This window comes from Xenopus tropicalis, chromosome 6, assembly GCF_000004195.4.
Source record: "Xenopus tropicalis strain Nigerian chromosome 6, UCB_Xtro_10.0, whole genome shotgun sequence".
NCBI classification, from domain to species: Eukaryota; Metazoa; Chordata; class Amphibia; order Anura; family Pipidae; genus Xenopus; species Xenopus tropicalis.
Window position 1 is genome coordinate 70,853,600 of NC_030682.2, and position 13,367 is coordinate 70,866,966.

At 38.1% G+C, this 13,367-nt stretch overlaps 1 protein-coding gene across 3 annotated transcripts in view; it reads right to left on the reverse strand.

The window, feature by feature from the left end:
- The window catches only part of dnah5 (dynein axonemal heavy chain 5), a 251,633-nt gene that overhangs the window by 15,205 nt on the left and 223,061 nt on the right, over nucleotides 1-13,367 (reverse strand). For all 3 annotated transcript variants that reach the window (XM_031903686.1, XM_012965451.3, XM_031903687.1), the window contains 9 exons: nucleotides 12,519-12,674; nucleotides 11,159-11,341; nucleotides 10,439-10,682; nucleotides 9,929-10,043; nucleotides 9,358-9,548; nucleotides 7,665-7,786; nucleotides 4,625-4,774; nucleotides 4,274-4,519; nucleotides 3,472-3,691 (listed from right to left, as the gene is read on the reverse strand). In XM_031903686.1, the coding sequence (XP_031759546.1) occupies nucleotides 3,472-3,691; nucleotides 4,274-4,519; nucleotides 4,625-4,774; nucleotides 7,665-7,786; nucleotides 9,358-9,548; nucleotides 9,929-10,043; nucleotides 10,439-10,682; nucleotides 11,159-11,341; nucleotides 12,519-12,674 (1,627 nt within the window). The remainder of the gene's footprint in view (nucleotides 1-3,471; nucleotides 3,692-4,273; nucleotides 4,520-4,624; nucleotides 4,775-7,664; nucleotides 7,787-9,357; nucleotides 9,549-9,928; nucleotides 10,044-10,438; nucleotides 10,683-11,158; nucleotides 11,342-12,518; nucleotides 12,675-13,367) is intronic.

The following is a 13,367-nucleotide window of genomic DNA, read 5'->3' on the forward strand; positions in this document are numbered from 1 at the left end:
ACGGCACTGTGTATGGGGGGCACTGTGTATGGGGGGCAATTGGGGGCACTGTGTATGGGGGCACTGTGTATGGGGCAATTGGGGGCACTGTGTATGGGGGGTACTGTGTATGGGGGCAATTGGGGGCACTGTGTATGGGGGGGTACTGTGTATGGGGGCAATTGGGGGCACTGTGTATGGGGGGTACTGTGTATGGGGGCAATTGGGGGCACTGTGTATGGGGGGGTACTCTCTTTGGGGGCAATTGGGGGCACTGTGTATGGGGGTATTGACTATGGGGTCAATGTGTATGGGGGGGTACTGTCTATGGGTGCACTTTCTAAGGGTGCATTGTGTATGGGGGGGCAAAACTGGTACATAGTTATAACTCACTTATAACTGACTGCCTTATCTTATTTTTATTAGATAGTACAGTATGAGGGTATAGCACATTTGCGTCTGATCCCGCCATTTCAATTATATTTTTTTTAAAAATGGGGTGTGGAAATTGGGGCCACAAAAGTGGGCATGCACAAAAAAATTGCTGCGCTGCGCACACCAAATCTTTTTGTCCCTCTTTTCATTTTTCAAATGTTGATGCTTTAGCTAATGCCAGGGCCGGAACTAGGGGTAGGCAGAAGAGGCACCTGCCTAGGGTGCAACAATTGGGGGGCACCAGGCCTGCGCTCCCTTCTCTTGCCCCCGCCGGTTGTCATTACTCGTTGGGGGCAATGACTCCCTTTCACCACCTCCCCACATCACTCGAAGATTCACAGGAATACAGATGAAGCTATACAGTCAAAAGATGTTCAACTAAACAGATAAAGGTAAATAGAATATATTTTGGGGCTAAATTGGGCAGTTTTTTTAGTTGTTATTGCAATTTCGGGGAGAAATCTAACTTTGGATAATTTTTTTTCTTTATTTCAGGCCAAACCGCAAACTTCTACGGAGAACTGCGTCCACAATTCTGCATGCAGGAAAGCAAGAATGGCGCTGCTGAATAGCTACAGGTGTGCACTTTCAGAAAACATATAGTTTGTAGGGGTTTTTCACAGGTAAGGGGGTGTTTAGACTGAAAAGCTGCATGGTGTGCACTTAGAGCGCAGCTCCAAACTTTCGAGCTAAAATTGCTCTTATGTATTGCCCCTGTTTTGGGCTGTTTGGAGGCCGTGTCTTTAGGTGCACCCATGCATGTGGGGTATCGTTTTGTTCAGGACAAGTTGCAGATTGATATTTTAGTGGTTTTATTTCGTTGTTATGGCAATTTCGGGGAGAAATCTAACTTTGGATCATTTTTTTTCTTTATTTCAGGCCAAACTGCAAACTTCTGCGGAGAACTGCGTCCACAATTCTGCATGCAGGAAAGCAAGAATGGTGCTGCTGAATAGCTACAGGTGAGCACTTTCAGAAAACATATAGTTTGTGGGGGTATTTCACAGATAAAGGGGTGTTTAGATGGAAAAACTGCGTGGTGTGCACTTGGAGTGCAGCTCCAAACTCTTATGCATTACATATAGTTACATAGTTACATAGGGTTGAAAAAAGACCAGTGCCCATCAAGTTTAACCCATCCTAGTAAACCCAGCACACCTAACCCACACCTACCAATCTATACACTCACATACATAAACTATAAATACATCCACTAGTAATAACTGTAGATATTAGTATCACAATAGCCTTGGATATTCTGATTGTTCAAGAACTCATCTAGGCCCCTCTTAAAGGCATTAACAGAATCTGCCATTACCACATCTCTAGGAAGGGCATTCCACAACCTCACTGCCCTCACCGTGAAAAACCAACTACGCTGCTTCAAATGGAAGCTCCGTTCCTCTAATCTAAAGGGGTGACCTCTGGTGCGTTGATTGTTTTTATGGGAAAAAAGAACATCCCCCATCTGCCTATAATCCCCTCTAATGTACTTGTATAGAGTAATCATGTCCCCTCGCAAGCGCCTCTTTTCCAGAGAAAACAACGTCAACCTCGACAGTCTCACCTCATAGTTTAAATCTTCCATCCCCTTTACCAGTTTAGTTGCACGTCTCTGCACTCTCTCCAGCTCATTAATATCCTTCTTAAGGACTGGAGCCCAAAACTGCACTGCATACTTACGGTGAGGCCTTACCAGGGACCTATAAAGGGGCAAAATTATGTTCTCATCCCTTGAGTCAATGCCCTTTTTTATACAAGAAAGCACTTTATTTGCTTTAGTAGCCACAGAATGACACTGCCTGGAATTAGACAACTTGTTATCAACAAAAATAGAGATGTAGAGAACCTCACAAAAAAAGTTTGCGAACTTCCGCCAAAAAGTGTGAACTTTTGCGAACTTTGCGAACCCCATAGACTTCAATGGGAAGGCGAACTTTAAAACCTAGAAAAGCCATTTCTGGCCAGAAAACTGACTTTAAAGTTTTTTAAAGGGTGCCAAGACCTGGACAGTGGCATGCAGGAGGGGGATCAAGAGCAAAAATTTCTCTGAAAAATACGTTGTTGACACAGCGCTGCGTTTTGTGCTGTAAATGGCAGAAATCACACTACATTTCGAAACTTGTGTAATAAACTGCTTTAAAACGTCCGGCGTCTACATGCCAATCAAGTCGTGTAAAGGTTACGGCCGGTTCACACGGTTCAAAATGTCTAAATGTAGATGTTCACTTTTGGGACAAATCGGCTGGCAGTGAAAGGGTTAAGAGATGACATGATAACTATGTATAAATATATAAGGGGATCATACAATAACCTTTCTAATGTTTTATTTACCAGTAGGTCATTCCAATGGACACGAGGGCACCCACTCCGTTTAGAAGAAGGGAGGTTCCGTTTAAATATTCGGAAAGGATTTTTTACTGTGAGAGCTGTGAAGTTGTGGAATTCCCTCCCCGAATCAGTCGCGCTGGCTGATACACTATATAACTTTAAGAAGGGACTGGATGGATTCTTAGCAAGTGAGGGAATACAGGCTTATGGGAGATAGCTCTTAGTACAAGTTGATCCAGGGACTGGTCCGATTGCCATCTTGGAGTCAGGAAGGAATTTTTTTCCCCTCTGCTGCAAATTAGAGAGGCTTCAGATGGGGTTTTTTGCCTTCCTCTGGATCAACTAGTAGTTAGGCAGGTTATATATAGGCATTATGGTTGAATGTGATGGACGTATGTCTTTTTTCAACCCAACTTACTATGTTACTATGTTGTTTAGTAGATTAAACATGATGCACAGATCCCACATAGCATTAATAAATACTGAAATATATAAGCTCAATTAGATTCACCTCAGAAAATAATTAGTTTGATAATAATTAGTAATTTTGTTAGAACATATGTTCGTTTTATTTCTGCAGTATCAGAGAAATACAAGGGGGACCCTGATATTGGTATGCAATATGTGATTTATGATCAATTTTGAATACTCATAATTTGAGAACAAACAAAAATATCAAAAAAATATATAAAAACCACAAGACAAAATAACCAGATCCTGACTTACCACCATATGTTCTTTTGAGACCAGCTTTAAGACCTTGAGGAGGTTCATTTGTAAACTTGATCGACATTTGCAGAAGTGTGATGGGGAATTGCCTGTGGACTTCAGTGGTCATCCATAATCGGAAAGATTCATGTATGTTATCAGTCTCTACGATGGTGTCCATCAATTCATCTAGAAAGTCTAGGCCTAGGTGGCAGTTTTGCAGGAGAGCCCAACCTCCCTTTAAACAGACAAATATAGTTTCCATTATACCTAATCCACACCAGCATGGAGACACTTTTTCAGTTTCTTCTACTCAGAGTTTGCAATTCCACATTTACTTCAAGGCAGGCATTTTGAGCTGCTGAATTGCTATGTGAGACCGCTTTTTCAAAATGGTTACAGATGGTGCATGGAGCATTGCAAAATAATGTTTAACACTGAGAGCTCTAATACACAATAAGAAAAGGATCATATTACTGGTGCACCTTTTACGAGATGCACAAAAAGGGGATGGTGGAAGAATTTCAAGGCTAAGGAAAAGATAAATGCAAATGAAAATTCAACTGATCTGGCCAAATACACCTTTTAGCAGTTAGTACCCTGCACAGATAGATCTGTAAGAATCAGTAAGTATAAATGAATCAATGTTAACAGAAATTATACTTTAAATTCTATGATCTTTTTTAAATATAACTTGATACAATTAATATACTATATGTCTGTCCCATGCTCAAACACAATGCAAAATTTTAACTGTATTTTAACTGTATTTACTGTAATGCATTTAAAACATGATTGATCTATACATTCATTGACTTACATTGGCCATTGTTTGTTGCAAAAGTTTCCGAGCATGGATTTCTTGACCCTGTCCCATGGAAACATAACGTGTCTCAATTTTTTGTTTTTTTCCAAGGGCAATAATAGAATCTGTTGGGTCAGATCCCATTGAAAGAAAGCAGATAAGTGGGGTTCTTGGATTAGATTCTTCCCAGGTTTTTTCCAAATCCAAGACAACTCCTTCTACATATTTGCTACCCATTGAATCCATAATATACTTCCTGGCCTAAAATATTGTGAAAAATATTCAAAGAACATTAGTAAGAGTTATATGTAACTGACACAACTATTTCAGCTCTAAAACAGCGTTTAACATAGTTCAATTACTTACCTGAGCAATAGTTCTGTCTGGACACCAAGATCGGATAAGCAGTAGGCGTCTGAAACAATCAAGTGCCTGATCATATCCGCTAGGAACAACCTCCTCCTCTGGATATTCTTTATCAAACCATAGTTTCCATAGTTTTTCATTTCTTGCAATCTGAAATAAATTGATAGGATTTTCTTTATAGCAATGCTAGTAATGTTAAAAATTCATAGTAACATAGTAAGTTAGGTTGAAAAAAGACGTACACCCATCATGTTCAACCATAATGTCTATATATAAACTGCCTAACTGCTTGATCCAGAGGAAGGCAAAAAAACCCATTTGAAGTGTAACCCCTATTTAGCTGTAAAACAGTCAAAGCATGGCTAGTATAGGTTTAGAGCATGGGTACATGCGACTCAACTCACTGTAGCTGTGTGCAGTGCAATTTAGCAATAATGGACGTCAGAAGGTTTTTGGGTTTATTGTCAGAGACAAATAAAGATGCAGGGTTAGCTCAATATACTCACCGTACAGATGTAAAATAATAGTACTCCCTGAGGACAGCAAAAGATGATGCCCACCGGTTTATCCCACCTCCTTTTGAGATACTTGGCAGGGTAAATGCACCTGGTCAGCTTGGCACCCCTATGGAAGCAGTCTGGATAGATACCTCAGTCCTCAGGTTGAATACCTCTAGCTTTAAGAGTCCTATAGTCAACTGTGGATTAGGGTTAAGGTACTGCCTGTCTCCTATGTCTTAACCGTGGCCCTATGCTGAGGCAACAGTGTCTGTATGGAAGGGTACCTCCAGCTACTTTCCTTGGTGGACCCAAAACTGCTCTTGCTTCCTCTCCTCTCTATCTCACTTTCCTAGAAAGTGCTCCACAATAGCTATCTAACTGGTCGTTGTTCACGGGGTCCCTGTCCCCGACTTCACTAGATTAGGTGATAACTCTAGGGTAAATTATGGCTTTACCTATGTCTTAACTGTGGCCCTATGCTGAGGCAACAGTGCCTGTATGGAAGGGTACTTCCAGCTACTTTCCTTGGTGGACCCAAAACTGCTCATGCTTCCTCTCCTTTCTATCTCACTTTCCTAGGAAGTGCTCCAAAATAACTATCTAACTGGTCCTCGTTCATGGGGTCCCTGTCCCCAACTTCACTAGATTAGGTGATGGCTCTAGGGTAAATGATGGCTTTACTGGGACTGTTGATCCCAGGCTCAGTGGACCTTCACCTGAGACACAGAGACCGCCAAAGAGGAAGACCCACCCCTTTGCTAAACACTATATTGGAGTGCAAAGGGTGGAGTCAACCTGTAAACCAGTAAGGCATAACTCTAACTGATACATGGGTCTTTGCCCAGTAACAGCATAAACTAAAGAAGTTTTAATGTTTAAAGCCATAGGGGCATATTAACCCTAAGGGTCCCTACAGAAGCCTCTCTAATTTGCCGCAGAGGGGAAAAAATTCCTTCCTGACTCCAAGATGGCAATTGGACCAGTCCCTGGATCAACTTGAGAATTCCGAAAATAAATATGCACTTAAAAAGAAATATTTTTCTCTGATCTGTTTAAATTTATGTATAATGCGATCTGTTCCATGCTACAGCAGGCAAAAAAAAAAAAAACTCTCCTCAGACAACATTTTACATTTACTTGGGAAGGAACTGAAAAAGTAAGGGCAAGCTTCTTAAATGGGTCCCAGGATATAGAATCCCTTCCTACACCTCATCTCAACCTATTAAATATTAAACTAAATGCATTCAATTCTATACTTCTGTGCAGGAGAGAATGGTATATTTTACCACCTTCTTTCTCCACACTCACTGCATTTTCTGTTTAACAGATTCCTCCTGGCACTGGTTTATGGTATAAAGCGTGCAAATAAAGTATTACTTAGCTGTATGGCCTTTGCAATGAGTTAGTACAAGGGCACAAAGTACAAGAGAAATGCAATAGCACCCAGTACTGTACATATAAACAAAATATTTGTAATACCAAGGGGCATATTTATCAAACAGACTGTGCACACAGTAACTTGTGGCGGTGGCAAAAAGCTGCTCCTGGTAAATTTAAGAGCCAAAATTCTGATTTTTCATTTAAAATGTTTTGCTTTTCTAGGTGCAAAATTGCCCCTGGTGATCAGCAGTTTGTATAATCACCTGTTGGGCCTCAAAATGTAATAAGTTTTTTCATAAAGATTTACAGCAGAGACAGAAAGTGTTGCCAAATTATTCTGGTGAAATAATAAAGGCAGTTGAGTTCTACCAATTTCCCAATTAGGTATGATAAATATGGCAATTCATTCTTGACTGTTAGGAAATTTTTGATAAATGGGTAAAATATTGAACTGTTAGAAATCCTCCAGGATTCCCCAGTTCTATATTTGATAAATCAGCCGCATTTAGTTCCAGTATCCCTAAATGACAATAGGGTGTGTAGTATTACTCTCTATTAGTGATGAGCAAATCTGTCTTGTTTTGCTTTCCAGAAAAATTTGCAAAGCGCAAGGAAAATCTGCAAACCATGCCCATTTCTAGGTGATCGCATCCATTTTTACACAACCTTGTCTATTTTGGCGCAGCCGCAACTTATTTTGATATTGGACAAGTTTTTTCGTGCTGAATTTTCTCAGATGTTTTGCAAAACAATTTGTATATAGCAAAATGCGGAAATTCTCTGCAAATCCATAACTGCCGAAAAATATCAGTGTTGTATAAATAAAGTATAATAATATAATGTCCAACATAACTGATGGTCCAATGTATTTAGGGGTGGGTAACTTTGTATATTATTTTATCGGAATGATTTGGCAATACCTGCTGGACATCTTTATGAAAAAAATTGTTAGCATATGAGACCCAATAGGTGATTAGACAAACTGCTGATCATAAGTATCTTTCTTTATTTAGCTTTGTATAAAGCAAATACATGTTTAATCCTCCCGTGTGTTGTGCTGTTACATACATAGAACTTCAGAATGTTATAAAAGACTAAAAGATATAGGAGTTTACTTTACACAAAGTATTTGTAATACTACTCATATTTGTACTATTCACCTGTTCAAGTATGTCAGAAAATTGCCTCAGTTTACTTAATTCTACAAGGTTAAGCCATGTCATGTCCAGGATCCACTTTGAAGGTTTAGCCGGGCAAGCTTTAAGGTCTAAGGAAGCTCCACCTAAAAAAAAATAAAGGGGTAATTTATCAATGCAGTGTGTAAAATGTTGTTATGTTAGATTGGAAGGCTGTAGTGTACACAGAAAAAAAATCTGCATTGTTAACCACAAGAATTATTTGTTAGCAAGACCAGTAAAACTAATGTATATGAATGTTAAATCAGATGCTTATCACTGGAACTGGGAAGCAACTGGGATAATCGATATGTGATGAGCGAAATTTTTCGGCAGGCATGGATTCACACCAAATTTCTGCATTTCCCATTGGCGTATTTTCTTGCGAAACGGCCACAAAAATGTGGCGAAAAAAAAAATTTGGCGTGTGCAACAATTTTATTTTTGTGTTTCCTGGATTTTTCACCGTTTCGTGAATTTTTTCACAGTTTTGCAAATTCTTCTGCGAAGCAAAATGGGACTGATTTGCTCATCACTAATAATGGATCTTAAAACCCATTGTGACAATTTCAAATCACGTTAAGGAAAAGGAACAATCTTTCACTACTGAAGGGAGACCCAGAACCAAACATTCCTCCCATTTGAACTCTTATGGAGCCATAAGTCCCACTGGATTTTTTTAACCATAAGATCAGGGACTTGCAAAACACAAGTCTATTTGTGGCACGACTACACATGAAATATCTGTGGGATACTCCAGGTAATTCTACCAGTTGGTAGTGCTCAAAAATGGAATAAACATTGTGTGCAGCTTGCAGAATAAAATTATTGTAAAATCATATTCCTGACCTCTAAATTATACCCACAGATAAACATACTGTGTTATGGCCTATGAGTTGAGATGGCCTGTTATAGTAGGAATAGGTGTTCTTGCCCCTACAAGGCAGTGAGCTTAGTAGATATTTAGTTGCCATATTTGGAAGTTCTAGTTGTTTAATCTAACAATATTAAGTACTCAGGAATTAGTCTTTCTACTCACAAAATGTATACAAAATATTATTTTAGTAATAAAGAGTACTCATATAACGTGGCTGTATGTGTAGCACTTCTGCCTTGCAGTGCTGGAATCATATTCAGCTTTGCCACTATCAGCAAGGAGCTGGTATCTTCTGTTTGTGTCTGCATGGTTTTTTTTCTGGATGTTCTGGTTTCTTTCCACACACCAAAAACATATAGGCAGGTTAACTGACTACCGATAAAAAGTTCCAAAGGGGCAGAGACTGATGTGAATGATGTATAAGCTCTGTAAAGCACTGCATAAATGTGTTGGTGCTATATAAATAATGTAACAGGTAGTGATGAGTAAATCTTTCCTGTTTCGCTTCACCGAAAAATTCGCGAATCTTTCAAAAGATTCGTAAAAACGGCGAAAAATTCGCGAAACATTGAAAATGTTGCACGTCAAAAAAAATTGTTGCCCACGGCTACTCTTTTGTCGCCCGCGGCTATCCTTTTGTCGCCCGCGGCTATTCTTTTGTCGCAGGCGACAATTTTTGGACACTCTGCGAATTTTTTCATACATTTTGTGAAACGCGGAAATTTGCCGCAAATCCATGCCTGGTGAAACATTTCGCCCATCACTAGTAACAGGTATTAAATCATTTAAAAATTGTCTGACCTTTAATAAGAGTAAGAAACTCTTCATGTTTCACTCTATTGCTCTGCATGTCAATCTTTAAAGTGAGTAGCAATGTGAACAAAAATTTATGTTCCTCATATAGTCCCCTTGCTGCATATTTATAGACCTCATATGTCATGTGCTCAATAATGTTTGCTATTCTTTTGCTGGTTATAGGACTTTTTGCAGACCTGTTGAAAAAGACATACAAATAGCTTTAACCATAGCAAATACTGCATATACTAGTTAACTTATAGTCTATTTTTAGATGTATCTAACAGAATATCTAAACGGAATATATAAGTATACCCTACTTCTTCATAGGTTTCACTCTCCTTTTAAATTTTCTTAAAAGGATAGAACTGCATAAAGACATTTTATATGGCGTTGTAAAAAAATTTTTTGTGTTCCATCAGTAAATGGCCAGAAACTTAACGGTAGTGTCAAAATAGAGTATTAAAACCACTGGAAATTAAAACTGAAACATAAGGCTAAATTAGAGTCAAATACATAATTCTGTTTCCTTCTCATGTACTAACTTTATGTATGAAAACCTATATAAAAAGGTTACCTGGCTAATGAGAGGTCAAAAAGACCTAAAAACTGCCGAAGAGAAGTCTGGTACATCACATTTACCATGCTCATTTCTGTTATCAGAAAATACAAAATACTTCCTCTAGTTGCCACTTTAAAAGAGAAGATTAAAATTGTGTTAGATATGCAGGTGTGGTTACAATAAACAAATACAAGTATGCAGACTATCACTGTGAAAGAACACAAAAAAAACAGTTTTTGACATTGGCATAGGTGGTTACTGTGCTATACTCAGTATTAAGCCAAGTCAAGCAAGACAAATTCACTACCAGAGCTTTGCAAAAAAGAACACTGACTGACCTTGGGGACCCGCTGCTGAGCACTGAGCAGACAACACAGACTGATAAAAGGGAATACATTAACTTTCAAACATCATTTTAGATATAAGGGTAATAAACATATTAAATTATTATTATTATTAACAACAGCATATTCTTTTTCCAGAAATCTATTCTACTTCTTGCTTTTGTTATAAAGTGGTTCATACCTGGTCTGTACTCTTCTCGAGCAGAGTTAATCTGTATTTCAGTCTCAGCAGATATCTGCAATTTCTGGGTAACTTCTTCAGCGGTCTTTTTTGTATTGCTAAGCACTGTAATGAGACTCTCATCTTCCACTAGAGAACCCTGTGTGCTAGTTAGCCTGAAAAGCAGATTATCTTCTAGCTCCTTCATTTTCCTCTTGTTGGCAGTCACATCTTCTATAAGATCGGTTCTTTCCTTCTCAAGTTCCTGATAATGGGAAACAAATCCGATGAATTGTATTTTTATTGTGGGAAGTTTGATCTTTAAGTCTCTAAAGGCTTTTTCATAAAACTCCAGTGAATACAATACTTACAGAAGATTTGTAGATCTTCAGAAAATTTTACACAGAGAAAAGGGCTGTGGTGGTCTTGCTAGTAAAGAACTGCCAAAAATATAGATCTCAAATGATTCTTAAAAATTTTTGGTTTAACAAGAAATATGTTTCATCAAAATTCACAGGAGTGGCACAATTTACAAAGATTGAACATCACTTTGTAAGCTGTCTCATTTTGAAAAGGTTGACTTTTATGAGTGAATCAATAAGAGTATGATAACAACAGTTCCTGATAAGAATAAGGTATAGGGTTTATGCCAAACGAGGAGCAATGTTGGGGTGATACATGGTTGAGATTTTCTATTGTTTCATGTTTTCTAAAACCATTTTTTTTATTTTTTATTATTACCTGTTTTTCAGTAAGTATAACTCTTCCCAACAGCTGGTCCTCCAGGCCTTTCATGGTGACAGTAAAGTCAATGATAGAGGTCCGGGCACTTATTTCAGGAGTGTATGCAGGATTGGGCAGTTTAGTTGTAATGTAGAGCCTAAAACCATTCATTACATCCACTTCCTTATCACCAACTTTTACCTGAATTTAGATAACAAAGATTTACTTATTTATATAATATGTAAATGCATGACATTGCTTCTGAATTGGCAGAAAGAAAGGGGAAACCCATGGATACCATTAAATACACTAGTGTATTTAAGTACTATCTGTAATCAGTGTGGTTTTATAAAGGACATATCATTTAAAAAATGAATAGCTTTTAATGATGAAGTAACTTGTTGCAGTATATATAATCTACTTGGAGTGCCACAGATGACAAAGCTATGTAGGCTGATTAAGTCCATGGATGTGGCATGCTTTCCATAGAAGCAGTTTGAGATGGCTAAATTGCAGATTAAATTCAATGTTGATAAATGGTTTAATTTGTGATTTAAACAGGGGGGGAAATCTTTACAATTACAAAGCATTGGTTAGGTGCCATCTAAATATGCAATGTGGTTTTGGTCTCCAATGCTTAAGAAGTAATAGTAAAAATTTTGGCCATATATGGGGGGCAGTGGCTTCATCTTCTCTCAGTGCATTATTGTAGGTTATTACAGTGTTGTGAATCCATGCCTTAATCTGTTAAATAGGGGAAGGCTGGGGAAGGCCCATACTAGGTGCAGAGCTGTCAATAAGACTACCATTAAAGAAAAGGAAAAGGTGAAATCACTGGGTGGTGCCAGAATTTAGGTTTTGACCCTTGATCAGTATACTGGACTCTGCCTCTGCCTGCTGGACTTAATCTCACCATCAGTGGTTTCTACCCTCTACCATCAATGGAGAGCTCATGGGTCAGTTTCCTATTGATACAATGGCATTACAGCCTGACGTTTTATTCAATGAAAAATCAAAATACCAAAGAAAAAAAAAATCATCAAGGTTCTTGTAAGTAAATACAGGTATGGGACCTGTTATCCAGAATCCTCTGGACCTGGGTTTTTTCCGGATAAGGGATCTTTCCATAACTGCTAAAAATAATTTAAATATTGAATAAACCCTATAGGATTGTTTTGCCCTCAATAAGGATTAACTGTATCTCAAGTACAAGGTACTGTTACATGTTTTATTACAGAGACAAAGGAAATAATTTTAGTTGGAATTATCTGCTAATAATGGAGTCTATGGGAGATTGCCTTTTTCTGTATTTTGGATAACGGGTTTCTGGATAAGGGATCCCATACCCGTATAACTGAGATGTAAAATATCAGCATACTTTGTATGTGGAACCTGTTTTGATGAAATTCTTTTCTAAAACATTATCAAGAGCAGGGTCCAGTTCTTCTCCAACATCTTCAATTAGTAGTGGCCTTCCAAGAGAAAGACTGTCCTCTAGATGGTTTCTAAAATATTTGTGATTGAGTGATGTTATCTGTTGATGGAGAAGAATGTAATATTTTAATTAAAATAAAAAACTACAAAAAAATAACAGTAGTTACGAAAATTATTAAATAGTTTCAAAGGGAGGCAATTTCCCTCAAAAAAATGTATTGAGGAAACTTTTGACTCATTTGCCATTTAGTCACAGATGGATACTGCAGTCCTACTTAACTGTTAATAACAGTTTTGGTTGAGACTTTTTTGTTCTGCATGTAACACTGCACTAGCATTTACAATTCTAATTAATAAAAGGAAAAGTAACACAAAATGTATACATTACAAACACTACATTACATTTTTTTTTTACATTTTAAACACTTTTATTAACATATGTAACAGAAATTGCAATTTCATTTGTGGTTATTGAAAAAATATCATTTTCAATCACCTTTGATGTATAGGGCACAGCAAAAATAGTTGATTTTGTGATATTCACCGTTAAATTCTTTTCTCTCAGGATGTCTGCTGGTAGGTACTATACCCCAAGGGGTATAGTACCTACCAGCAGGAGTCAACAAGACAATAGAGAGGAAGAAGAGGACGCAAGCCCTTCCCTCCCTGCTACTATACCCACCCTGGCTTCCTGCCATCCTAAGTTTTGTCAACAAGATAACGAGAACAATAAAAGGAACTATATACAGTTAGGCAGAGAGAATTCCGTGTCGGCCGCTTCCAGGGGGGGGGG